The sequence below is a fragment of the Dipteris shenzhenensis genome, chromosome 17, assembly GCF_047967505.1.
Source record: "Dipteris shenzhenensis isolate YYH24624 ecotype China chromosome 17, Dip_SZ_1.0, whole genome shotgun sequence".
Lineage (NCBI taxonomy): Eukaryota > Viridiplantae > Streptophyta > Polypodiopsida > Gleicheniales > Dipteridaceae > Dipteris > Dipteris shenzhenensis.
The window spans coordinates 3,587,053-3,614,652 of NC_141612.1; the positions used below are offsets into that span (position 1 = coordinate 3,587,053).

Here is a 27,600-nt window from a genome sequence, read left to right on the forward strand (position 1 = left end):
ATTGATTTTTGAAAAAAACTTTGCACCATTACCATAAGGTGCAGTTGCCAAGGCACAGCATGAGCTTATTGTGTATGAGCAGCTCATGAGTGGTACACATGTCCAGCAAATATCTTCCATATGGGTGACCATGGACCCTATGTGTGTGTCCTGATCTCTCCAAGCAGGAGATCTGACAGTGCATCCTCCTGAAAATCTAAAATCTCTGTTTGTATGTCTCTGGTTCTAGCGTTGAAGTTAGGAACTCTCCTTGCGGCACATACCTTAATGTCCTCATACAATGCCAAGAATTGTGAAATTTGCCCTCTCCCTGAGGTAGTCTAGGCATAATCGGGTTTGTGTGGGTTGACATAGCATGCTCCAATGTACACATCTGTGGTCTCAGGTCTCTTGAGAATGATCCACATATATCTAGCATGGGCATCCATCCCAGTAATTCTAATTTGTGTATTTGAAAGTGTGTGCAATTGATTCTAGCTTCTCAAGCTTTCTCTAGGACTGTGCTTTCTCTCTGCTTTCACGAACTTAACACTGTTCACCACAACTACCCTACAAAGTGCCTAGCATATGGTTGATCTTTGATCAGCCAGGTTCTTTTAGATCTTGTCCTTACAGGCTCATTAACTTCTCAAATCAAGGCCTTACAATTTGAGAAACTAGCCTTGAATGCAAAGGTAGGAGCACAGTAACAAACATACATTTTTTATTGAAAACTAAACTTCAGAATGTCTCAAAATGTTTTGAAATGTGTCATTGTGATGAGAAATACAGAGCAGCTACTCAACTTGCCAAGTCTCAGGTTTGAACTTTCTATTCCATTTTCAACTTACAAGCATAACTTTTTGCATGTTTAGAACTCTTTCAACTTTCAACCCATATTTCTGCATTGACAGTGCCAACGGGACATAATAAATGTTTCCGGCACCTTTTAGATCACTAGAAAGGAACTTTGTGTTTCCAAAACTTGGACCCTATTTTTGAACCTTTTGAAATGTTTCAGAAATTTAAAATATGTCAACGAAAAAGGGCTGCAGTACCAAGTACACTTGTTCCATAATGATGGGCACAAAGAAAAGCAGCCCTCAATGCTTGTTGAGCTTTAAATCAATCCTTATGTTCTTGTCTTGGCTTGAATTGGACAGTCATATATTGCCGAAGTGCTTCTTCTTTGGACTGAGTGCAATGATGTCGATAAGCAAGTACAAATTTTAGTGTTGTGGTTTGGATTTGGATCTGACATTTCAACATGGAAGTTCTGGAGACGAGAATGCCATTGCTACCTTAAACATTCTTTAATAGTTTATTACTTTCTTTGACTTGCAGATGGGTTTACTTTTGGCTACTTATGGCAGCAGGATTTGGGCTTTTTATAAGTGAAGAAGCGCTGAATGTTTGGGTGCGGCCCTTGACTAGTCTTCCTAATTTTTTTCTTGATGTTACGCAAATGAAAATGTTTGGGTTTGGTCACTGCTGCTTCCTGCTGCTTCCTAATAGTATGCTAGTCTTTTTTTGTGTTTTCCTTTATATGACAGGAATGAAAAGTAAACCATCAGCCCTTAATTATAGCTCAACAAGCAATACACAGATCAACTCGGACATGATAAAGCTATGTCCCTTCATATCAAGCTGCAGGCTTCTCAATATCATATATTCTCCTGTATCCCATATGGTCTATCTAGCCCAAATTTCAGAAATAGAAGAATAATGACCACTGAATCGCACTTGTTTTAGAATTAGAGAAGAGGCTAATATTAGTTTAGCATAACGTGCCATCCAATTAAACTCTGTCAATGATATGCAGAATATGTCAGTGGCATCAAAAAAGGCCTTTTAGTAGCCTCCTACCATCAGAATAGGGGCTGTTCTTCATCAGCTTTGGTTAACCGTTAAAATATTGCAGCAACAGCATAAAGATGGGATGGGAAGAGATAATGAGAAGTCAGAGCGGCATAAAATTGTTGTAAACAATCCTGATCGCAAGATTTTCATTCTCCAGTAATGCACATGATGCAGATTCGGCCTAATTCTCCAGCAGCCTGGCTGTTCCATTCCTAGGTCTTTCCTACTTTCTCATTAGGTTGATCCAATGGAGGAACTACAAATACCACCTGCAGCTTTTGCCGCTGTGAGGTTGCTTTGGCTACAGCGGAGATTGTGTAACCAATGAATGTGTTTTCCAGTCCATATTACATTTTACCTAAGTTGTTGCCCTGCCCCATACAAGAAACAAAGAAAGGCGGATAAGCTCTAGCGTTATCTATATCCTCAGCAACTCTTTCCACGATCAGTCAGTGGAAAGAGCCTTCATAATTCTAAGCTACAAGGGTGTGGGGGACAGGGGGATCAAAATTGCTTCACAGTCCCATGAGGATGCTCTGTACAAACTTCAATTTGACTGCAATATAGTCCATCCCAAAGCTGTGAAGATGAGCAATGGACATTCTTGCAGATATTCTTAATACGAATCATAATGAACCCAAGCATGCAGAAGAAAGGTATAGTGCCTGCTTGAACTGCAAAAATGTAAATTTTTAGAATGCTTTTAGTAGGCAATGCAAAATTTAAAATATATTGTGTCTGTTACTTCAGATATCTTGTGGCTCATTCTTCAGCCACCATCTGCAATGTATTTGAAAATTTGGAGACAGATTATTGCATATCTTAATGTTCAGTACCAGGCAGTTAAAATTGCAAAGGTATACAGTAAAAATGGATTCAGGACTCTTCCTCTATTCTGACAAAGCATCTTGTAACTTCAAATGCCATAGCTCTGTAGTACATTCTAAATGCTAACTCATGAATAAGTCTTTTTTATACATGCAAGAATGCCCCTATGACCATGTGACACATGAGTCTCGATAAAATATCAGAACAATGCAACTAGGTAAGCACAGCCACTCCCTAATGTCTTAACAATGACTCAGCTAGGGCAAGATCTATCTAGTGTGTTTGCTGACATGCCCTGAATGTAAAAGAACTTCAACTTCTAGTGTCCATCGTACTATTGAGATCTAGACAGAAGGAAGAGGGGAGAGGAATGACTGAATTGCATGTCAGAGATTTATTGAAAGTGGAAATGAAAGCAGAATAGGGTTTGGAAGGATTTGATTTGGATGCTTTTAGTTAGTGAGGGATTGGGGGGATAAAAAGGACTCTTGGGTCAGGTAGGGAATTGAGAGCTACAGATTCTTAGACCACATAGATGATGAGGCAGATATTGATGCCAAAGCCCTCCTCATCTGCCCTTCGTGTAGCAGCCTAGCAATCTTCCCCACTCGAAGGGCGTGTACCACAAAATGGTTGGTATGATGATGAGTGCACAGTGCTTATGCACTATTCGCTCTTGGAGACCAAACAAAGACACACGAACAAGGATTGTTCTGAAAAAGAGTATTAGCGTTAGTACAGCATAAGAAGTGATAGCTTCTTATCCATCTTGAACAAGAGCTCTTGATAATGCTGTATAGTAGTAACTCCAAAGAATTTTGGGTGAAGCTTTTGGAAAGGAGATCATCGTCTCGCCTAGCCTTTGCAAAGCCTATGCAGATACACTATATGATGTTCGTAACTAACCCATGCCCGACCTAAAAGACATACCCCGTCCCACTGCTTCCACAGTTCTTCACCACACTCGCATGGAAGAGGCCATCAAGAAGCTGCAAACAGGAGGCCAAGGATCAGGAAGGCCTCTAAGAAGAATTCCAAACCCACAATCTGAGCGAAGCGGTTCTTCTCCAAGGCTCATGATCAGCATCAGCATCAGCCTTTATGTGTCCCTCTAGTTTGATCTCTCCTACCACAGTGCCCCCTTTGCCCCCACAAATTCTACCTTCTTGTCACCTCTCCCCCTCAGCCAGCCCCTCTTCCTACTACCATTGGGCACACCTCAGTCCCCCCTCAGATGTCTCCCCCTCCCTCCCAGTCCTCTGTTGTTTCCATCTCCTTGTCCCTATCCCCTATACCCCTCACTCAATCCCCCTTTCATGACCTCCCTACCCACTACGGGCTCCCATCCTCCTACATCCAGCCCTCCGCTCCCCTATTGTACACATACCAGCCACAATAGTTCTCATCCCCCACATATGTCTTGGAGCAGATCCTTGTGAAGGTTCATCATCGTTGTGCATGAGAGGCGGAGCAAGAGAGGTATATTTCTAGCCTTAGGTCAGGAGCTGAGACATCTCTATAAGGGGCTTGCTGATGTATGCCATCAGCTGGTGATAATTATCATGCAGTTGGCTATTGAGGAGACTCCTAGATGGGTCAATTTGGGGGATCCCAAGCACCTCCACCAATGCCATCGATGATGCTACTGGTTTCATGACCTCCATGCTGGGGATGTAAGAGTGTGGCATTGAAAGCACCTAGCATATAAGTCGCGCTCCCGCTTGTGATCATCCTCTTGTCATCCGTTTTAGAGATACCGCGGCCCGTCTTGCAACATTACGCAAGCATGTAGTGCTACCTGCACTCCTAGATGACAGCCTCACACCCCTATAGGTAGAGGAGAGTTGTACCGTCCTACAACAATGGGATATTTCCCCAAGGAGGGAAAGTGGGAAGTGGCTCGAGATGGGAGTTTCTTGATAGGCCGTTGATGGACATTCGATGAACCCTTGGCATAGGGGGATGTGGTCTATGAGACTCAAGAGTATTGAGATTTGGCTTGCTCTGTTTGAAACTATAATGGTACCTAATGGTCAGATCCATGGAATTTCTTGGAGTCATACATAGGATGAGATATAGTTTTCTTTAGAGAGATCCATCAAAGCCCAAAGCGCCCTTTGTCCCTAGTTTGTGGACACATGGGAGTCACATATGATGATGAGGCTTGAGAGACAGGTTTAGATCTGGATCAAGGAGTGGTGGTACTATATAGTTCATCACTCACTGGGATAATCTCTGTCGATAGGTGTGAGACACATGCCAGATTTCTTTGGATTCAGATCCGATGCATCTCTTGATATGACCTGTTCATTGCACTGTGCTATTTCTCCCCTAAGACCTCACATTTTGCTAGAGATCTTTGTGAGGAGGCTAAAACCTCACCATACGCAGCCCTACATCTAGACATCATGGATTTCTTAAGCCGGGGTAAAGTCCTTGTTGGGAACTTCAATGCAAGGACGGTATGGGACATGTGCTGCTTCTTGATTTTTGAGATGATTCTATTTTATTGCATGATGCTAATCCAGATGGGGCAAGGATATCTCGAGTATTTGCAAGCAAACGAGTCCTGATCACTTCATATAGGCATTTCTTGGATATGGACATTATAGATAACCTTATTATTTACAACGGTTTGGAGTAAAGGGTGCATTCACCTATTTTCCACACAAGGGGGATTACGGCATAATTGACTACTTCATGGAATCGCCTGCCTTCGCTTGACACGTATTTGATTTCTCTATTTCCCTACCACCACCTAGAGCTGATCTTACTTACCTTTTCTTTAGCATATCCATCCCCCACCACACAACACTTACCTTTTCTTTAGCATATCCATCCCCCACCACACAACACACACCACGACACCATCTACACACTTTAGATATTATGACATCTAAAGTTTATCTTTGGAGTATGTACCCTACTTGTAGATCTCGAGGACATTTCACGTTTGAAGTTCGAGCCGCTATGATTACCCCTTCCCTCCCATGAGGCCACTCTCCACAATCTCCCACACACCACACATTCCACTCATCTACCACCTATTGGCTTAGTCCCTTGCAATAGTTGGTAGCAAAAAACTATGGGAAAGGATTAAACAGCTGCAAATACCTAAAGAATTCAGGGAAGCCTTGCTTAGATTGTATGAGAAGGTCTTTGCAGAATTGGCAAAGCCCCTAGTTGATGGATCAAACTCTAAGGAGAAGATAACATCAATTGTTGTATCATCCCAAGTGAGCATGGGCATGGCGTTTGCTAGATTATCGATGGATTACTCAAACGATAAAGATGCGTGGTTTGCCAATGCTCTGGCAAACCCCCAAGTGCAAGTTTCTCGCTAGCTTTCTCCTCCTTAAGCACACTAAGTGCAAGTTTCTCGCTAGCTTTCTCCTAAATAGCACACTAAGTGCAAGTTTCTCGCTAGCTTTCTCCTCCTTAAGCGCTACATCCACATGTCAAGCTTTGATTTGAAGTCATACGAAATCAAATTATCAATCTTAGAAATAACATATATAGATCACTTACACGCTAGTGTGCAGCTTCTTGAATGCGTTATGGGCTACATTGCTTCTCTAGCTTGGTCTCCAGTATGGCTTGGTGCTTGAGTATGCTGCCCATCTAAGCTTTTAGCTTACGGTTCTCCAGTTGGGGGCTCTATGCAGACTAAAAGTCTGCCTTTGTTCACACTGCCTTGTTCAGGCTGTGATCGAGAGTCCCCTATAGATAAGCCATAGCTTGTGTAAAGGGCTTGACCTTTGTTTTGGGCATATTGAGTTATAAGATCAATGCAGTGTATTCACATTAAAAACACTGTGTCCAGCTCCATCTCAACAGAAAACATGTTCCCATGCAAGCCTTTTTCAAGAAGCAACTGAGAGAGAGAGAGAGAGAGAGAGAGAGAGAGGGAGAGAGAGAGAGAGATCTTATGAATGTTTATCTTGCTGGTTAGGTTGGAACCACTCTTTCAAGAACATTAACATTCAATGGCATGTGGAGTGATTTCATCAACTCGGTCTCTACAAATGCTGCTTACATTTTTCCAACCATTTTTTGGGTCTACTGGTTACCACTCTAATCTTAATTGATAATTGATTGTTCAGAATCTCAATGTCATGTTATAGGCATGAACTTGACAAAGATGCCAAACATTTCTGATGCATTTTATCTATCACTGTTTGGCAGGGGAGTGTGCATTAGTGATATGGTACCATTCTACATTGGAAAATTTGCTGCGCAAACCAAAACAGGTGAAAAGCTACGTGAAAAGGTGAGTCAATCAAATATCATTGAAATGATCAATAAGCACATGAAGGTGAGTCAATCAAATATCATTGAAATGATCAATGATCAATAAGCACATGTCCACAGATTCATTATTGTGTTGGTATAAGTCTTATGAAAAACTAGTTGAGTTATATTGTCAAAGTCGTTAAAATTTATCTGATCATCAAAATTCTTTGATGCGAATATGCATAAGGAATAAGGGCAGGAAAAAAAGACTTCAGCTTATAGTGATTGACATGAATATGTGGCATCCTTTGCCTCTAAAAAATTAATAAATAGCATAGAATTACCCTCATGGGTTGCAAAAAGCTGCACAAGGAGCTTGACCTTTGCTGGGATTTTATCTTCCTTAATACAGATGGTTAAATTCCAATGGGATGATGAGGTGGTAGTAATATGAGGTCCATAGTACATGTCCACAGATTCATTATTGTGTTGGTATGAGTCTTATGAAAAACTAAGTTGAGTTATATTGTCAAATTCGTTAAAATTTATCTGATCATCGAAATTCTTGGATGCGAATATGCATAAGGAATAAGGGCAGGAAAAAAAGACTTCAGCTTATAGTGATTGACATGAATATGTGGCATCCTTTGCCTCTAAAAAGTTAATAAATAGCATTGAATTATCCTCATGGGTTGCAAAAAGCTGCACAAGGAGCTTGACCTTCACTGGGATTTTATCTTCCTTAATACAGATGGTTAAATTCCAATGGGATGATGAGGTGGTAGTAATATGAGGTCCATAGCACACTTGCGTAGGATTGAAGATGTTGATTGCTGAATTTATATTTTACAGTAGGCAAGCCCAAAGGAGGAATGCGAGTAATATTTCTTAACATTACTTCTGAAGCTCACATTGAATTTATCATAATCTAGGGCACCTCTCAAGATTTTCTTCTTTGTCTCCACCTCGGGTGTATCATAGAGGGTACAGAGACTTAGATCTTTGTAGCGTCATGCGGCTGCACTCTGGCACCCTAGAATCGATGAGATGTGGAGGCCTTGCCCATAGTTATCCTTATCACGTGGGAAGATGGATCTGTAAGTATCCAGTTTTCTGGATGAGGCCATCCTCACTCAAATGTAGGAAATGCTTTCTATAGAGGGCCATCTTGGTTCCATGTGGTTGTGCGGGAGAGATTATGACCTATGGGCATATACCTGGCATAGATCATCTCAAATGATTTGATGGGTTCGTCTACTTACTACGTTAGCACGGCACCTATATTGCAGTAGATGGTCAGTAGGCATGCTGCATGATCAGAACCATCTGGAGACTTGTGCATACCAGCAGTGCTCAAATCCCTCCTTTGAAAGCTGCATGGTCAAAATGACAGCCCTCCAGGGTAGTCTCTCAGGGTCTGCATCCGTCCAACCAAAACATCTTACTCGTTTTACGCACGAGCAGCATGAACTGCCCTCTATGTTCTTGAAGTTAATGCATCCTACCCATGATGAAGTTCTTACATAAACACGAACTAGAAATTCGTTGTCTTTTGGCTTGACATTTTGTTTGCGGTTGGAAATCCATCTCTATCAGCTATCAAACGGGAGTTTTGTGCCTTGCTCTTGTTTTAGGCTTATTTCTATGAATCGAAGTTATATTTATGTTTTTCGTCGATTTTGTGTCATTTTGTGTGATGCCCATGCCCTAAGTCTCTCTTGACAAAAAAGGATCTTTGAGTGACCACTGCCATACAACAGGGAGCATTTCTCTGTATGAAAAATAAAATGTGGGAAAAAACCATACAGCATTGTGACTCTTATAAAATGGGAATGACAATCATACGAGGTGGCTGAAGCCACTTGCTTGGAGGGAGCATATGAAACCTTGAATTGCTCTTCACTCTTTCTGTGGACCATCAAAGCTTTGCATTACCTAGTGATTTGTCCTTGCATCTTGTGGCATACTGTGGCATGGCTAGTTAAAGCTTTTTCTGCTTTCTTCATGGGCACATGTATTGTTACTCCTTTTGATTTCCAAAGACTCTTCTCAGTATCTAATGGATATTTTCTGCATGATTGATGATACATACATACGTATATTTATAATGGAGATATTGCAGGAGGATTTTTTGGGGTTCTCACTTTGAAGTTAATGTTTGGGAGTAATCTTAGGGACTCTCAATGTTCTATTTCAGGTGGGGGTGAGTGAAGAGAAAATCAAGGGCATCATAGAGGCTGTCCAACGCTATGGAAATCTTATTGGTTTTGGTTGGTGTTCTTTAAGGCCTTCCTTTAAAGCTAATTTTGTGATTTTAATTGCAACTGTTTTCTTGATCAAATAGGCTTGGCATTATGCCTCTTGTCTCATCTTCTAGCCTTTTTTTTGATATGGAGAGTGGTAATGTCTCAGTTGAACGGTTTTCCCTTGGGGTGCGGAATCCAACCTCTTTCTTGGCTGGTGCAATGGTAGTTTCTTCATATTCCTTTAGTTGTTTGGACATTTGTGTTGACAGCAGTCTCATTGGCTTGAAGTATTAGTATCCCTGATCGCAGCTTTCCAATACTAATATTGATTAATTGTACAGGGTGTCTCTCCACAAAAGTATTTCACTGGAGTCTGTTTGGGTGCACTCATCACACTTCCTATTCAGGTTTTATCTACTGCTTTCTTGTCTTAAAGCCGTATCTCCTGTCCATGTAGTATAGTAGCTTTCTATTCGGTTCACTAAGGCGTGTATGAGATGTTTCTGTCAACATTAGTGACCATAAACTCATCATCAAAGAATAACAGAGCATGGTTCAAGGTTTTAGTGCAATTGCACTCATTTCTTAAGGATGGATTCTTTTAAGATCACATGCATGGATAGAACTGTCTTGACACATAGGAGTTCAACAGACTCTCCGCATGATGTTTCTAAGTTTCTTTCTCTTGTATCAACCTATAGCTATTTAGTGCCTGATTCATCTCAAGAGCTTTCTTTCTTTCTGATACAGATGGGATTAGGGTTTGTATTGCGTGATCGCCCTATGGCAGCTTTGGCTGGCGTTGCCGCTATTGTGGTAAAACCTTAAATTCCCAAATAAAACATTCTGGAATTCATAGTCAAAGCAGCATTAGTTTCTTCATTTCATTTTTCAGCAGAAACCTGGAGAAGATTCATCAAAGTATGTTTTTCCAGTTGCAAAGGTTAATTTCAGTTCGTGGATCCAAGTCTAGCATCCAAAAATGAATGCAATGTTGGTTTTGAATGTCATGCAGGGTGGTTGGACTTTACTTCCCTATATGGTCGCTGGAGTAGCATCACTTTTTTATTTTATTCGCAACAAATTACAGCAGCAACATGGTTCAAGCCCTAACCTGGAAAATGTATCAGACCATTGATAGAATTGGCCATTGTCCCATGGTGAATCATACATTTTAGACCTTTGAAGGGACATAATGGATCTACATTCTTAAAAACTTTATAGCTGTTTATAATACAGTTGATATGACCATGATCATAGACCAAGATTCTTTACATTTCACGTATAAAACTCACATACCCAGTACAAGATTTGCTAACCTAGCCTAAGCTAACCCAACCCACCTAAGCTGACCTAGCCTAGCCTAGCTTAACCTAACCTAATCTAACTAGTTTAACCTAACTCAACCAAATCTAACCTAATGTACCTACGTAATCTAACATGAGCTACGTAACCCTAAACTTGCCTTGAAGACAACAAAGTAGGAGCAAGGTGGGTGGGCAAGTAGTTTGAGCAGCAGGACGGGAAGAACAGGCCAGCGAGGGAGGGAAAGGGGGAGGCTAAGAAAAAAACGTAAAGAAAAAAAGTTTATTAAAAGTCTTCGAGGTCTATGAGATTGAAAGAACTTGATACAATGAGGTAGAAGGGAAGCGGGCATAATACCCATGAATGAATACAAAATAGCCATAACCATAAAGATACTAATTTACAAAGAAATATTTGAGCTCATGGAGAAAATGGGATCTGGAATCATTGTAATGATCTTTTGGAAGCTAGTGTGGATGTCAAGACTAAGAGAGAGTCGTCAATGTATCAGGTTGCAATGTCGTCAATGTATCAGGTTGCAGTGGCATAAAGCTCGTGATAGAAAGTTGATAGTTGTCGGTCTATGTGGTCTGTTGTGTTCTCCTAGCTATGGCCATGCATTGAACAAGTGCCACTGTCACTCTCGCCGGTTGTGCCTCCGGTGTGGTGAGCATGGAGGGAAGGTTCCTAGTCTTATCTGTGCCTCAATCTGTTTGTGAGTCTATTTTGTCTCTCGCTCTGGTCCTTGGATCCGACATAACTCAAGGAGAGGGGGTAGACAGAGGCAGAGGAAGAAGGGAAGCGCGAACGGTTGTGAGGGAGAAGTGTGAGCTAAGAGAAGGGAAATGATGAGGGAGTGACAATGAGGGCGTAGTTGCTAACAGAGGGAGCGCGTAATTGACTGCGGGAGGCATCATATGTTGTGGATCCATCATTGGATTCATGATTTCACATGGTTCATGTTTATAACTAGAGTGCTTGGCCAGCTGGGGTCTTGATGAATACTTCTCTCTTTTGCTATCTTTGAGGTTCACAGTAAAACGTAGTTTTTCTTTTTTTCGGAGGAAGACAAATTTCTATTGTTTGCACTATAAGCAAATCTATTGTCATTCCACTTTGAGCGAACGACGGGGAGATGTATTTCAGAAATGTATAAATAATAAATAAAAACCAAATTGAGACAGAAGCATGCAACTGTTATAGGAATAATCCAAACCCAAAGCTGCATTGCATGTACGACAAAAGTTGGAGCACCATTTGCAACTTCATTGGATCCCTTTTTTCGAAGGCAGAAATGTTTATATTTTGGGTCAAATTATGTTCCTACGCTTTAGGAAATAGTACTTCTGCGCTCTAGTCGGATGGCCCTCGAGCGTGTTGTAACCTAATGGACCTACTGTGTTGTGGCTCCTTATGTAGTATTGCTCTAAAGTTCGTGCTTTGTCTACAGTGTCTGTTGTTTCCAAAACTTTGATTTCGAAATTTTCTTTGAAGGGCTTGTAACGCTGCAAGTCCTCTTTCGTTTTCGTTTGTGGTTTTTTATTGTGCTGTTTGATCCTTCGCGGCAGGTCCGTCGTGCTTCCTATGTATTTTCTGTTGTTGGGCTTGCATGTGATGCAGTAGATGACGAGGCTCGCACGATTCCCTTGCGCGGGCGCTTCAGTGGAGGGTCCTCCTTCATCTCGAGGCTCGCGTCTTTCAATGTCGTACCTGCGTGAACGATGACAATTACGTTAGTCATCGATGTTTTCGGTCTTTTTTTTTTCGTTTGAGGTCCATAATAGAATGCATTTATTTACTTGCCCTGGTTTTTCTCTGTTGGCGTGAAAGGATTGTTTCTAGTACCGAAGCGCTCCTCGTATAAGTCCCTATTGAAAATATACGTAAGCTTCTCCATTGTCGTCACCGGGTGCGTCGCGTCGTGCGTCCCTCTAAATTGTTCCATGAATTGTTCGAGTATAGCCATTGCTTGATCGTGCGTCATGTCCCTCAGCAACTCCAAGGATACGTTGTACTCGTAATGCCGCAGCTCGCACGCATACGTTGTGATCCCTTTCGTCTTCGTGTCTAGTAGCTTTTGTCCCTCCAAACTTTCCATCATCCTATCAGTCTCATCGAACTCAATGTCAAGCTCGACAAGGATCTCTTTGAGGAGTCCTGCAGGAGAAGTGCAATCCATGATGAGTGTTGTTCTTGCAACTCGTTAATTCTTTTTCTCAATTGTTGCGTTTTTTTTTAAATTTTCGGAAGCATTACGCACCATTTGCGAATCTCAAGCCTCTCGGCTCTCTTTTAGCTGGCAAACGCCTATTGCAGTTGTCAATGAAGTCGCGTAGTTCCGCATACGTGTTGAAGCCGTTGATGTAAGCTCCCGGATGTTCTCCTGCATTGTTTGCTAGCTGGAATTGCTTTGTGGTTAGGAAGAACCTCCTCTTTGCTGGTGGAGGTTTTGTTGCCTTCGCATTGCTTTTGTATAGCTCAAATAGCTGCTTGCAGGCACGACTTATTACACTGTCTTTTTAAATGAGCCGTCTTTTTAAATCTTCAAGAAAAAAAGATTCTTTCATGCTGGTGGAATTTACCTTGTCTGCGTCCATGTCTTATGCTGCAATGTCCCGAGCTTTCTGATTCTCTGCACCTGTTCTCGACAACAGACAAGATATTAAAACCCTTTTCCTTGCACGCATGTTTGACGTAACATATTCATGACTTGCCTGTGCCTTTTTCAATCTCTGGTAGTGAATACCTTTATGCGCGTGGTTGTGTTGTCGGCTGTGAGAACTCTTGTGGAATTGGTTTGAATATGTCTGGATGTGGGCAATGTAGTATGCGCAGCCTTGTTCTCTCAGTCACTCTGGACAACATCACGTATGCTAGGCCAGGGGCAAACACTCCTCGAAATATGAGCAGCGCTTTGTTGGATATGGTTGCGCCTTGGGATTTGTGTCCTGTGATAGCGTATGCTAGGGTTAGTGGAAATGTGGACTTGTGGAACCATTTTCCATTTATTGCCTTTCGCTGATGCTTCGAGCGTCGTAATGTGAGCACGGCCGCTGTTGTGTCCACGACGACAGTGATACCGTTGATTTCTCCCCTGCTAGTTGCATTGATGCTCTTGATTTTGCACATTGCTCCATTTGCGGCACCTATTGCGAGGTCGATGTTTTTCGTTATCATTGCCTTCGCCCCCACGCAAATTTTTCCTATCTCGTTGAAGCTTTTGTCCTCCAACCATTCTTTGAGAGCTGGTTCGCTCGCTGCGTTACTGTGTATTTGAACATGCACAATCATCTCGGGAGTGTTGAATTTCTCTAGAAGCTCATCGTTGAAGGTAGCGACATCAACTCTGTGCGTGCAAATGATGGTTGTTTCGGCATCGATGAAGTGACATGCACCTTCCTTGTCGACAATGCACTGCCCCAAACAGTCAGAAATCTCGTCAGTTGTGGGCGTCCTGAGTCTTATGGTATGTAAGAATGCCAGGAACGGCATGTCTCGTGCATGTCGCACCGAGAATTGCATGTGGTACATTTTCGCTTGAGCCCAGTGCGCGGAGGACGTGATGTGGCACGGCTCGCAGAGATCCTCGCGGTGTTTGCAGACTGGCGGTAATTGCGCCAGGTCACCAAAAATTATGAGCATTTTGTGTCTGAATGGCTCATGCAATGTGCCATTAGTGACATTGACGATTTGTCTTACCACGAGATCGAAAGTCATCCTTGTTAGCATGGACATCTCGTCAATGATGATCGCGTTGGCTTCCTTGATTGCGAGGTGTCGCTCATCCGTCTCATGGATGTTCAGTGGGTACTAACTGCTGCGCACAGGGATCTTGAATTGGTAGTGTACAGTGGTTGCAATCCCGCTCAGCCGCGTCGCAGCCGCCCCTGTTGATGCACAGAGTATTGCTGTTTTGTTTTGCGCTACCAGATGTGAAACATAGTACCGTATCAAGAAGCTTTTGCCGCTACGTGGTGTTCCACAGACAACGTGCAGCCCTGAGCTTGTTGAAGCCAGGCTTTCGAAGACTCTTTGTTGTTCTACTGTCAATGTGGCATTGTCGACGGTGCAAAACTCGGCCATTTTTTCCAACATCCTCGCGTGTGTTGGCCCTTCGACGGTTTGCTGGTCGATGTTAGGCGCTTCCATCGGGCAGTCTCGGATGATCGCAACCTTTTGCAATATCATATTGATCAACTGGTCCGTGTGGTCAGTCGCTAGCAAGTTCCTTTGCGTGTATTCAGTCACATACATCTCGAGGTCCTCGTTGCTCAATATGAGGCCGCGCATTTGGCATTCGACAAAGTAGGATCCAGCTGTGTTGGCAGGTGATATGAGCTCCGTTTCATTCCTGAAGCTGAGTTTTCGCAAGAGCACGTTGTAGAAGTACCCCTCTGGTTGATGTCCAGGGTGGTAGTCAGTGAATCTGACTACTCGCTCACATTTTGCGATCCTGTTGCCTAAGACGTCAAGACCGACCGTTCCACGTTGCGTTTCCTTGGGCTTTCGGATCACATATTGCCTATGGTAATCGTAGAACGTGCTATCCTCAATGACGCTCGGTCTCCCGCAATATATGTCGACTGGGTGCAGGGTGACGTTGTTTCGCCAGACGATGCGTTGTCTTAGAGATGGTGGCGAGGAGTCGACATAGTGAACGGTCTCACTCCTTGTGATTGTTGGTATCTGCATGCAGTTTAGCGCGGCCTCTGTTGGAGAGGTTGGTTTTGATAGGAGGCTCGTGGCGATGAGTTTCAGCTTTACTTTGTCGAGATGTTGCAACCCCAAACGCGAGGCGTCTTCTAAACGGATGTTCAGTTTGCCCATTGGTTCAGATTTCATCGCGTACTTGAGGAGGTAGTGAGAGATTGAAGAGTTTGTCACCCGCTGTATGTTCATGTGTGCACCCCACAACAGTAACACGGAAGGGTGGTAAGGGACGACGTTTCGGTGCTCATGTCTCGGCCGGTAATACAACCAACGTTGCGTCAGAGGGTCGAGGATGGGTTCATATTCTGGTTGTGTTGCGAAAGGGAAGGCGTGCTTGCAACTGTGGTGTGACGGTCCGACGTAGCACGCTTTCCTGCATACGTGCAACTGCTTCCTGAGAACTAGTTCTCGCAGCCTTGTGTTTCGAGGATCCAGGGCCTCGTCCCTGGGGACGTAAGCCGCAATCTCATTTGCAATTCGCAGACGGTCATCATGGTGGACCCACAATATCACATGGGCGTGTAGGGAGCCCCTGTTTTGTATCTCATAACGAACGACATGGTGTTGTATTCGGCCAAGCAGACCGTCGGATGAAAGCAAATGCTTGCGCATGAACATGTGGAAGCGTGCGTGGAAAAGTGCCACGCATTCAACAGGACAGTCCTTCCAAGTGAATTGCGCATTATAATGTGTTGCGATGCTCTCGATCACATTAATTTCTTGCCACCGTGTATTGGTGACCTCGTCTGCAGTGAATGTCAGAAAGAAATCTGGGAGGCCCCAAGCATCGACCATCGTTATGAGGTCCTTCAGTTGCCGTCGATGCCACGATGGGGACCCCAGCATTGTTGATGGCATGCTGTAGCGAAGCACGTGTCTCATTGTGTCTTCATCGGTCGTGGCAGGGTTGGCTTTCCTATATTGGTCGATGTCTCGTTGCAAGCATGTAGAGTTGCTTGAATTGGCAATCATCACTGCCTGTTTTAACTGGAACATGATCAACAAGTACGGCTTGTAGAGCGTGTAGATAGAGAATAAGGTGCATATTCTCATTTTCACATAGTTGCTGAACTGTATGCAGCCATCATAGTAGCCCCGTCCGAAAGGGAACAGGAAGGGGAACACTACTGACTCCATGGTTATGTCAACGCACGCACTGCCAGCTGCTGCTACTCCGTCGACGTGGAATGAAGCGACCCTCTCTAAAAGCATTTCTGTACCCCGTAGCTGTATGGAGGCAAACTCATGCTTGTCCCTTGCATCAAAGGCGCGACGGTTCACGGGGTCCACCATGTTTTGCAAAAGCAGGAGCTCAGGCTGAGATTCCGCTATTGACATTAACTCGAAGGGAGCTGTCTCATCGTGTAGTTCCAAGATACCTGCAATGGTTTGAGGACTCAAGATGCACATACCCATCTTGATGTCTGCACGCTCTGCTAAAGAATTGTACTTGCGTAATATTGGATTGTTCTCGATGTTGTATGCGAGCACAGCTGACAGCTCGTTCGTCACGATTTCTTGAGCCGAGCTTAGTGGGACGTTTCGCCAAGATATCAAAGGATTGTCTAGAAGTGACCTTCGATCGAGTGTGCCACGAGCGATCGCATTTGCAGTCGTGGTAACTGAAATGGATACATCTATGATGCTTAGCAGTTGCGTGTGGAGGTGGTTTGTTTTAAGCAACTGCCAAGAGTACTGTGGCATCAACCGCACAATGTATCTACTCCGCTGGGCATCTCGTGTGCAGCTTTGGCATTTCCAGTAAGTCACTTGCATGCCCATATTCTCGCAGGCATCCAAAAGTATCATGTTTTCGAGTGCGGCGCTGTGGCTCGAGATGCCTATGCCTTGCGAAGAAACAATCCTTTGGTTTGCAAACAGTAGCGTGGTTATGCCACAGACACCGCAGATTTCAAGGCTAGAGAAAATAGCCGTGCAATTACTAACCCATTGCTTGTATCTATCTGCGATGGTCAACCACGACGACGTAGCTGGCCTCAAGGACATCTTTCTTGATGTTATATCAAGTTGAATAGCTCGACCTCTGGCTGCTCTCAGCGTTGACGAATGGTCATGTTCGAAGGAGTTTCCGGTGGTCATTTCTACATCGTGACATGAATCGATGTCTTATGTTTGGGTTTAAACACCTACATGGATTAATAATAAAAACCATCTGAAACTTTGCTACAATTTCACTCACGTGGTTTTGTCTAAATGCAACAAGAAAAACAAAATGGACTGAACTTCTATTTTTAGAAGGTGAAAGAATTGATAAAATAACTTGAATCAATCAAATACATTTTGTTGTGTGTACCTTTAGGAGAAGACACTCGTTTGGAGGCTGCAAACATCTCGAAAACACAAGTGTTGCAGACATGATTAGTATGTTGGTCGAACCAAGCAAATGTAATGTTCCCTTGCGGGAACAGAATGTGCGAAGAAGTGTACGTGCTCAAGATGAGGTGTTAAAAAAAAAAAACCATACGTAATGTATGGTGGAGAGCCGGCACATGTCTCTCCAAAAATTATATATCATAGGGGAACGTGCCATCCCCCCGTTTCGAATAGTCACCTCCAGTGTTGGAGGTGTAGCGCATTAATGCAGACTAGAGCAATAGACGGTGCAGAAACGTTTCAGAATTGAAATGACCGTACATTCTACTTACGTGGAGTATCCTTTGTGACGTCCACAGCTCGACGAGAAGCCGCCTATTTCTTTGCTGGAATGTTGGAATCTGAAAAACAATCATGATTAGTCAATATGCATTCCTCATGTTCTGTATGTTTGGATATGTTGGTTAGCATATGTGCAATTTCCTAAAGATGAAAAAACGTCCTAGTGCTGGCCAAGTAAAAATTCAAGCAGAAAAGCTGTACACAATCCAACGATCAAAGATGTTCAAACCATCAAGGTAATCATATTCACACATCTTGGAGCAGTTGTAGTTACAATTTTTGCCTTTGCAAGATTCCAAAAAATTACGACTATGGAAATATAAAAGTGCGTATAAATAACATCTTATTATATCTAAAATTATTCACTATGTCCATGATCTTATGAGTTGGCAATAGTTATCATTGAAGTAACAAGTTTGAACGGAAGCGATCAAGAGCGTTGCAGGGGGCTTACACAAACATTCAGGGATACTTCTGCATCCACGTTGGGGATTTCAACTTCAGGAAGCAGGCAAAGGGTATTTAAAGGTTTTGCCTTGGCTTTTTATGCAGTTGGCTTTTTAGGGCGCTTTTCAAAAGCTTTCAAAGCTTTTGGGCTTTCAGAAAAGCCTTTGGGCTTTCAGAATTTAAAAAATCTAAGGGTGTATATTGTGCCATGTGGAAGCACAGGATTTCAGAATTTGAAAAAACGTAACGTCCTAATGCTGGCCAAGTAACAAGCAGCTAGAGTTTCTGACTGTGACGAACACGATGGGAGCTCCCTAACAATTTTGCAATAGGGCAGTTAAAGCGTCGTGGTAAACAACACAGAAACCATTGCGCAATCGTTGACGAATTCCATCCTCGATTGCTCAGCAAGCAACATGACCACTGTTTTGATCGCAGATGGAGGTGCAAACCGCACTAAATATTGCGTGCAGATGCGTCTCGCAAGGCCATTCTTTTGTCCAAAACTCGTGCGCAGAAATCAAACGGAGATCCGGCAGAAAACAACAGCGCGCACACACAGATAGGAAGCTTGTTGCTCCTCGTGGTGGATCGATTGAGTGTTGCAGATGAATCCAGCAGGGAAAGCTCACACGCAGGTGACAAAAAAAGGCAAGCGCTTCCCATGGTTTTTGTGGAGTGTTGCAGGTGGATTGAAATGATGATCACGCAACAGAAAAAGAAACGCCGAAAACTCACTCGCTGGCTTTTGTCGCTCGCTCGCCAGGCGCGGTTCTTGTGCAGAAAAGAACGAGATTCAAGCTGACTTTCCTGCACTTTGATGTGTATCTATAGGTTGCCGTCGATTTGATGCTCCTCCTCCTCCTCCGGGATCTACTGAGAAGCAAGCACCGGCCGGAAACAGAAAAAGCTCCAGATGAAAGCACTCCCGAGGCGAGTTTCCCGCACAGAAAAAACACAAAAAAGAGACCGCTCCCAGCTTCCGGACGGCTGCTTTTCTCTCTCTCTCTCCCTGTTCCGTTTGCTGAGGCCCAGTTCCGAAGCTTGGCTCTGCCTCTGCCTGCTCCCGAGGAAAGAAGGGAGAAGAAATTCCCAAGCACCGGCCTGCTGTGCTTCTTTTCCGATAAGGACCACTGAAGCGCCTCGGCGATCGCGCCTGTGAGAATTGGCTGCTGGAGAAGCAAGGTACGTCGGGGGAGGACGAATGCGATCAGGTAATGCTGGAGCAGAAGCAGGCGATTCGGGAAGGAACTGGGAAGTTGGAAGAGGGGGAGCCGCATTAAGTAGAGAACTCGCGAAGCAAGCGAGGGGGGCGGTGGAGAGAGAGAGAGAGAGAGAGAGAGAGAGAGAGAGAGAGAGAGAGAGAGAGAGAGAGAGCGCCACTGCAGAGCAAGGGGCAAGCGAGGCGAGGGGATTGCATACTGTTCGGGACGACGAGCGGCGTGGGAGCAGCCATAGCCACAGAGGCAGAGAAGCAAAAGCAGCTGCTGCACCAGCACCAATGCGGATCATCGTGTGCTGACTTTATTGCGATTCGCGCACGGCGCACAGACAGAGAAAGCAAGAGAGAAAGAGGGACAAAGACAGAAGAAGAAAAAGAAGAAGAAGAAGAAGAAGAAGAGATGATTTAGCAGCGCCATAGCCACAACATCAAGCTCTTGCCATCGCCATAGCCACAACATCAAGCTCTTCCCAGCGTCATGGACTTTTCCTCTCCTTCGCAGTTTTTTTCTCCATGGTTTGATTCGAGTTTTTCTGCTCCGCCCACTTTTTGTTTTCATTGACCAGATCACGGCCTTCGACTGCCGTATGGATTCGGAAGACTCTTCTTCTCACGTAGCAGAGAGGAGTAGTGTGCATTGGGCTCCTCTTCGCTCCTGGAATCTTTTCAGCAATAGAGGAGGAGCTGGGTCTCGAGCTCCCGCCCATGAACGTTCGTCGACCCGGACTCCTCACTCCCGGTCTGTGAGGACCTTTCGTGGCGATGAAAGAGCAGGGAGAGGCTTAGAAGGCTCGCGCTCGACTGAGAGAGTGAGAAAGGGAGGGGAGGGCCGAAAGAGCGTTGCAGGGGGCTTACACAAACATTCAGGGATACTTCTGCATCCACGTTGGGGATTACAACTTCAGGAAGCAGGCAAAGGGTATTTAAAGGTTTTGCATTGGCAGCTTTTCAAAAGCTTTCAAAGCTTTTGGGCTTTCAGAAAAGCTTTTGGGCTTTCAGAATTTAAAAAATCTAAGGGTGTATATTGTGCCATGTGGAAGCACAGGATTTTTGAATTTGAGAAAACGTCCTAGTGAGAAAGGGAGGGGAGGGCCGAAAGAGCGTTGCAGGGGGCTTACACAAACATTCATGGATACTTCTGCATCCACGTTGGGGATTACAACTTCAGGAAGCAGGCAAAGGGTATTTAAAGGTTTTGCCTTGGCAGCTTTTCAAAAGCTTTCAAAGCTTTTGGGCTTTCAGAAAAGCTTTTGGGCTTTCAGAATTTAAAAAATCTAAGGGTGTATATTGTGCCATGTGGAAGCACTTCTGAATTTGAGAAAACGTCCTAGTGCTGGCCAAGTAATAAGGCAACGTCTTTGTCACTCGAGTTAATCCCTTGGGTTGCTATGGCTTAGAGTTGATAGTGTGCTTTGATACCAATGATATGTACCTCCACCATACTACTCACTCAAAGAATCTCTCTTAGACTCAAAACAATAGAGTAGAGCTAGAGTGGACCAAAAAATACACTTGCATTACTCTAGAAAATGAGGGGGGCAATCCCTCAATACAAGATAGTAGATCATAATGGCATCAGCTAGTTGAAAGAAGAAGAATGTATACACCAATATGAATCATCTACTGCAACATGAAGTTGATTCTTTTGGAACCCCCATATTGAGATGAGAGGTCACTAATCTAAGCTCCTCAAGGTGAGTAGGAACCTCCTTTTACTATCAACTACCACTTGCCTCATCAACCCTAGATTAAACAGTCTGAGTTTAATGGATGCTAGAAGTTTCCTATACTATTTACAAAATCCTTTTGGTGTGGATATAGATTGATATACAAACTTCTTTTCAAAAGAACAAGAGTATGTTGCAATTTGAAGGTAGGTGGCCTCCAATCATGGTAGTCTGTAAGACGCCCTACAATCAAGGTTAGAAAGGAGAAAGTCTTCAATGTCAAGCCAATGACCTCAATTGGTGGGGTGCTCTTACCTACTACTTCATGACATCGTGGAGTACCTACTGTTATATTAGCATGACATGATTAATCATCATGGTCGCATGGTAAGGTCTCCATTACAAGTGGGTCCATAGAGGAATATATAGCTAGCTAACTTGACCACCTAACTTGAGTAACATTATTATGGTTCGGTCCATGACACAATTATTGATCTAACCATGCCTAGAGCTAGCTAAGGACTTATTCTAAGATGTTATGAAATTTGACATGGCAAAGTATCCACCTTCATCTCCATTGCAGCTCGATGTAGCATTTCACGTCAACTACCTATTCTGAGTCAGGGCTTATGGGGATTGCACCTCTAGATTCAACAAATTATCATGGCTAGCATTGTCCTCCTTTATGGCACTATCAGTTGCTATTGCAGGTGACTAGAGATGCTCCTCTATGGCACTGTCAGCTAGCATTACCCTCCTCTATGTGCAGGTGACCAAAGATGCTGGTTTGCATACACAGTGAAGTGGTTTGAGCAACTAGGGCTCCACATGGACAGACTTCCTCCCTTCCAGAATAGCATTGATGTGTCGTTTTTCCCACTCTGGTATCATGAGATCAACTAGGACATATGTGAGGATCTTTTGCAACTACACACATTTTGGACCTGTGGTTGGAATCGAATAAGCTCCCAGTGATGCTCAGCTTCTACAGAGATCATTGCCTACATATCTCAAATGAGGGGTTGATTGACCCATCAAGATATACATGAATTCATTTATCCCATCACTGAGGATCTCTATTGGGCAGTTTTGGGTCTCCTCACATTGATGTCAAAGAGCACTTCATTAGAGAAAGAGTGTTACTTGGTGACATCACACTATAGCATTGTGATAGCAAAGAGAATGTTGCAGACATCTTTACCAAACCACTTGGTAAAGAGCTTTTCGAGAAACATTGACTAGCTCTTGGTTTGACGCAAAGGAAGGACATTCCTATTAAAGGGGTTTGATGGAATGTAATGTATTAAAACTTGAGGGAAGGCCTACTTCATGATGTTGATCTTGAGGGAAGGTGTTGAGAGTTCACACTCAACATCATGTGATCACGTGTGCATACATTGTGCGTAGCACCATCATGTGATCATATGTGCATAGCACTAACCCAATAAAGTGCTATAAAGAAAAGAGTTAGATGCCCTAACCCTAACCCTAAATGGGTTTGTATATATTCTACATTTTCAACTAAATCTAGTGTATAGTTAGTCATTTATGGTGTGCTTTCTAGCTGTGCCCTTTGTCCTCATCTCCACTCCTCTCCTCTCCCCTCTTTGTATTTTGTCACGGATTGGCAAGAGATGTCAAGGCAGAAGTGTGGAAATGCTTAGATAAGCTTTTGTTTTTTGTCACCAAGCTACCTTTAGCAAAAATGATCAACAAGCATTTGAAGAAGCGATAAAGAGTTTTGGAAAGGCAATGAAAGAGGCTTGGACAACATGTAACATCACTCATTACATGGTAAGAAAAATATCTTTTTTTTGTGCATGTTTTTTTTAAAAGCAAACAATATTAGTTTATATATTCCAATGCCCACTTGCCTATGTATCAAAACAGCATATAATCTACAATCACCTTCCTTTCTTTGTAAAAAAATACGGATGCCCTGCAATTTGGTCCACACAGGGAATGGAGAAATCACACTACATGGCACGAAATGCATTCTTTAGACATACACAACATTTTGGAGGAAAACAGAAAGCCAATAGTTTAAAAGAAGTCTTTCAGTGGTTCTATCGAGGAATACTACAAAGGCTTCAAGCCAAGAAGAAAGTCAATACATCATAGTTTGAGCTAGCTTTCAGATTGGCTCAAAAGGAAAGGAGGCAGATTTTGGAGAACTCAAATGCAACACAAAGACATAGTATATCATCGTAAAACAAGGAGATACCCATCTCCTCCTTCCCCTGGGAGCTCTAACTGCTGCTGATATCCAAGCTTGCTATGAGGTTCATTTGTGCTTGTGTTTCCTAGAAGATTGTCTCATCTACCTCTTCATGTCCTATAGCTCTAACAAAGGATTGTCATCAATCCTTACTTCCTTATCAACCCTAAAAGATTGTGCAATTAGGGCAATTTCATAATCCTCTCTCAAATTAGAAAGGCACTGTATGTAATACAACAGGACATACTCTTTTCCCTCGATATTGAAAGAGGGAAGAATGGGCATAGTGAGGTCGGACCTTTCAGCCTCAATTTCATCCATTAGGATATTATCTCTTAGTGTCTCATTTTTAAAGGCCACTAGATCCAATGCTGCAATTGCAAGCTTCTCCTCTTTTAGGTCGATCTTCTCTTCCACCTCTGGTAGATCCGACTTATCTTCTATTTCCTCTTCCTCATCACTATCCTTTGTGTCCTCAACTGATCCATCAGCATAGTCACGTACATACATGGCAAATGCAAGTGACTCTTCAAGTATCCTACAATTGCCCTTGTGCACAGTGCAGATTCCCTTGTGGCAGTCTTCCAAACTATCAAAGAGCTTGTGCATTTGATACTTGACCTGGCATTTCTGGCAATGTCCTTGATATGTACAAAAGTCTTACTGTTGACAACTTTAGATCCTTTAACTATTAGCTTGTTGAAGGACTCATACACTTCTCCAAGAAAATCCTTGTGCTATGTTAGAAGAGACTGCAAATCTATATCCTTATTGAACATCTCATGGTATTTGTGATACTACATTTGACATTCAGACTTTTGTAAAAATTTGAAGAGTTGCAATTGAGGTGACTTCTTTTCCTCCTTATCCTTTCCCTTAGCAACTTCCTGTCAACCTTTGTCTGAACCCTTCTCATTGGGCTTTCTTCACTTGACTGCATCATACAAAATTAAATTTGAGTCCTGCACATGTAGCTAAATGAAATAGAAGAATTCAAAAAGAAATTCTCACCAGGATATTCCTCCTCCCTTACAGTATACATTGAAAGGTCAATGGTCTTCATGACTAGTCTTACTGCATCACCTGCATCACCTAAATGGTTAGAGCCTCCTCTTTGAAAGTTTGCACATAAATGTGATATGAGGGTCTTTCTAACTAAATACGTTGAAATCATGCTTCCTAGCAAATATTTCTATTAATGCAAATACTCTTCTAGCAATAGAAATAGATTTCGCCCATAAACAAGATATGGGGTGTTCCTAAGCTATATAATGCTCAAATCATGTTTTCAAGAAAACCCCTTGGCCACAAACTATTAATCTCTAGGTTCCATATAAAACATTAGGTCCATACAAATTCAGGTAAATCTTAAAAAAAATGGTCTTAGATCATTGGTCTTGGATCATGCAAAAGATGAAGCAAATGCCTAAGATATGATGCAAGGGAATTGGATAGATCAAGAAAACACTTGGAAAGGTAGATCAAGATTGTGGTGTATTTAAGTACCTATATCCTTTCTCTCCATGGCTTTTGCACAAGTGTAGCTAGGAGAGGATGATGGTGGGAGACAAGCCAAGGTCTAAAGTGTTGTCCAATTGAAGATGAGGAAGAAGATGAGGCTACAGTGTAGGAGAAGATGAAGATCAAAATTGTTGAATGGATGGAGAAAAGTGAAGATACGAGGAGATGGCACATATATCTATGCAAGTCACACTTGTCAGCCACACATGCCAAAAATGGTCTTCAAGGTACTAGTGAGTTAAGTATCTAGTGATTGCTTGCACCTATTTTTAGACCAAGCCACTAGACTTAATCATCCCCCTTGTCATCTCTATCTCAAGTTTCATCTTCTTCCCTATAGGCTTGTGCTATCTAACCTCGCCAGCTCTATCACACTGACCCAATATAGCTCTAGCTCCATCACCCAGACCCACTATAGCTTTAACTCAACCCATAAAGCTGACACCTATCAAAATGTCACCCAAAACCTCAACAACTCTATCACACTGACCCACTACAACTCAAGCTCCATCACCTAGACCCACTACAGCTCTAGCTCAACCCATCAAGCTGACACCCATCAAACTATCACCCACAACCTCACTAGCTCTATCACATTGACCCACTACAGCTCAAGCTCCATCACCTAGATCCACTACAACTCTAGCTCAACCCATCAAGCTAACACCTATCAAGATGTTACCCATCAAGCTCATGTTATCTACATACTAATAAGGTTAGTACTTTTTGTAAACTAGTCTTTCTCTATGCATTCTATAGACTCTTGCACACCCATTTGCTCAAAAATGCGATTTTCTTGTTTTTTCAAGAAAGTTGCTCCGAATCGTGTTTTTTACCAAATCATAGCACACATAGCATGTTTTGTCCATAAATGAGATATGGGGTGTTTTTATGCAAAGAGGGCCTCAAATCACATTTTCTGGGAAAGACTCCTGTCCTCTATGGAGCTAACACTGGGATGTAAGGAAAAGTGAGGTCTAGACAATCACAAATCAAGAAAACACGTTTGCCCACAAATATAGCAAATTCCAAAGTGGGATATATGAATACCTGGATTTTTTAAATCTATGGCTAGCCCTGGTGACTTGTATGTGGCTCTTGCACTAGTGCAGCAAGGGGGGGGGGGGATGATGGTATAGTGATGATGTTGTCCAGATGCAGATAAGGATGTGGTGTTAGAGAAAAGAAAAGAAATCAAAACTGTTGGAGGGATGGAGAAAAGTGTAGATAAGAGGAGATGGCACAATTGTCAATGCATGTCACATCAGTCATGTCAACCACACATGCTGAAAATGGTATTCTATAGATAGGCATGCATTTATTTGCTAATCATTTCTTGCACAGATTTTGAGACCAAACCGCCACTAAGTAGAGTTACCATTCTCTTTTCATCTCTATCTCTAGTTTCAGTTGTTGCCTCCAACCTCACCAGCTCTCCACCTCCATCACAGAGACCCACTGCCAGCTCCAACCTCACTAGCTCCATCACCCACTGTAGTTCTAGCTCTAACTTTATCCTAAACCATCACCTAGACTTATCTGTAATCAGGAGACACAAGCCTAAGTAAGCAATCTATCTCCCATCATTGTTTTTTTTCTATTCTTAAGGTGAAATGGCCATTCTCTCGCTTTCTCTCAAAGACACTTTATGAGTTGTTTTGGTTAAGCACATCTCATCTACATTCTAGAGTTTGCCACATCAAATTTAGGAGGATGGTGCATCAAACTGATTGATTAGATTATGCTACAAAGGAATTTGCTCAAAAATGTGATTTCAACACTTTCATTATATATTTCCACCAAATCACATTTTCTAGCAAATGTTTGCAGGGAGTATTTCTGGTTATGTTTGGATTCATCTTAGCACAGCAGAGCAAACTTATGCATTCTAGAGTTTGATACATCAAAATTAGGAGTATATTGCTGGAGTGTGTTGCTGAAGTATGCAAAAGATTATTTGCTCAAAAACTCGATTCCAACAGTTTTCCTAAATCTTTGCTCCAAATTGCATTTTCAAGAAAACTCTTGGGTTGCTTATTTCTTTGTTATGTTTGGGTTTCTATTTAGGAGAAGACAGCAATAGACTATGGCAAGAACCAAAGCAATAGCTAGAAAGAAAGGCAAGGGACCTGACATTACAAGGGTTGCCACAGCTCCATCAAGATCAAAATCCTCAAAGAAGGGAAAGCATATGCACATGCGAGCAAGGAACAGGAAGAAGAGAGTGAGCCAAAGTAGATATGTCTTGATGGAGATCAAGAAGGCTCAAAAAGCCATTGGGTATGCAGTACCCATGGCACCATTCCATGGGTTTGTGAGGGCAATATGCATCAACTGGCATGTGGACTTTAGATGGCAAATGAATCCACTGCTTGCTCTCTAATAAGCTGCTAAAGAGTGGCTTATAGAGTTTTTGAAGACACCATGATGGTAGCAACACATGCACACAGGGTGACTATAATAAAAGACATCCAAACACTTGTAAGGGTCAGGTATCGATATGACAAGATCCTTAATGCAGAGGATTGGGATGATCTTAAATGAGAGATATCCTGTTGATACCTCTAGCCAGGAAAGCTAAAGCAGATGCAATAAAGATCATAAAGGTCACTCACCAACATGATACTAGAGGTAAAGTTGCATATGAAGAGTCCCTCAGGGAGCGAGTTAAAGAAACAATGTCTGCCT

The 27,600-nt window shown here is 42.8% G+C and overlaps 1 protein-coding gene across 1 annotated transcript in view; it reads left to right on the plus strand.

The window, feature by feature from the left end:
• Positions 1 to 10,414, plus strand: part of LOC147891539 (uncharacterized) — a 30,341-nt gene extending 19,927 nt beyond the window's left edge. Inside the window, exons 3-10 of the mRNA XM_087388411.1 lie at positions 1,324 to 1,396; positions 6,620 to 6,732; positions 6,853 to 6,937; positions 9,098 to 9,170; positions 9,313 to 9,368; positions 9,488 to 9,553; positions 9,897 to 9,962; positions 10,162 to 10,414. Of these exons, the coding sequence (XP_087244537.1) occupies positions 1,324 to 1,396; positions 6,620 to 6,732; positions 6,853 to 6,937; positions 9,098 to 9,170; positions 9,313 to 9,368; positions 9,488 to 9,553; positions 9,897 to 9,962; positions 10,162 to 10,284 (655 nt within the window). The 3' untranslated portion in view covers positions 10,285 to 10,414. The remainder of the gene's footprint in view (positions 1 to 1,323; positions 1,397 to 6,619; positions 6,733 to 6,852; positions 6,938 to 9,097; positions 9,171 to 9,312; positions 9,369 to 9,487; positions 9,554 to 9,896; positions 9,963 to 10,161) is intronic.
• Positions 10,415 to 27,600: the final 17,186 nt, after the last annotated feature.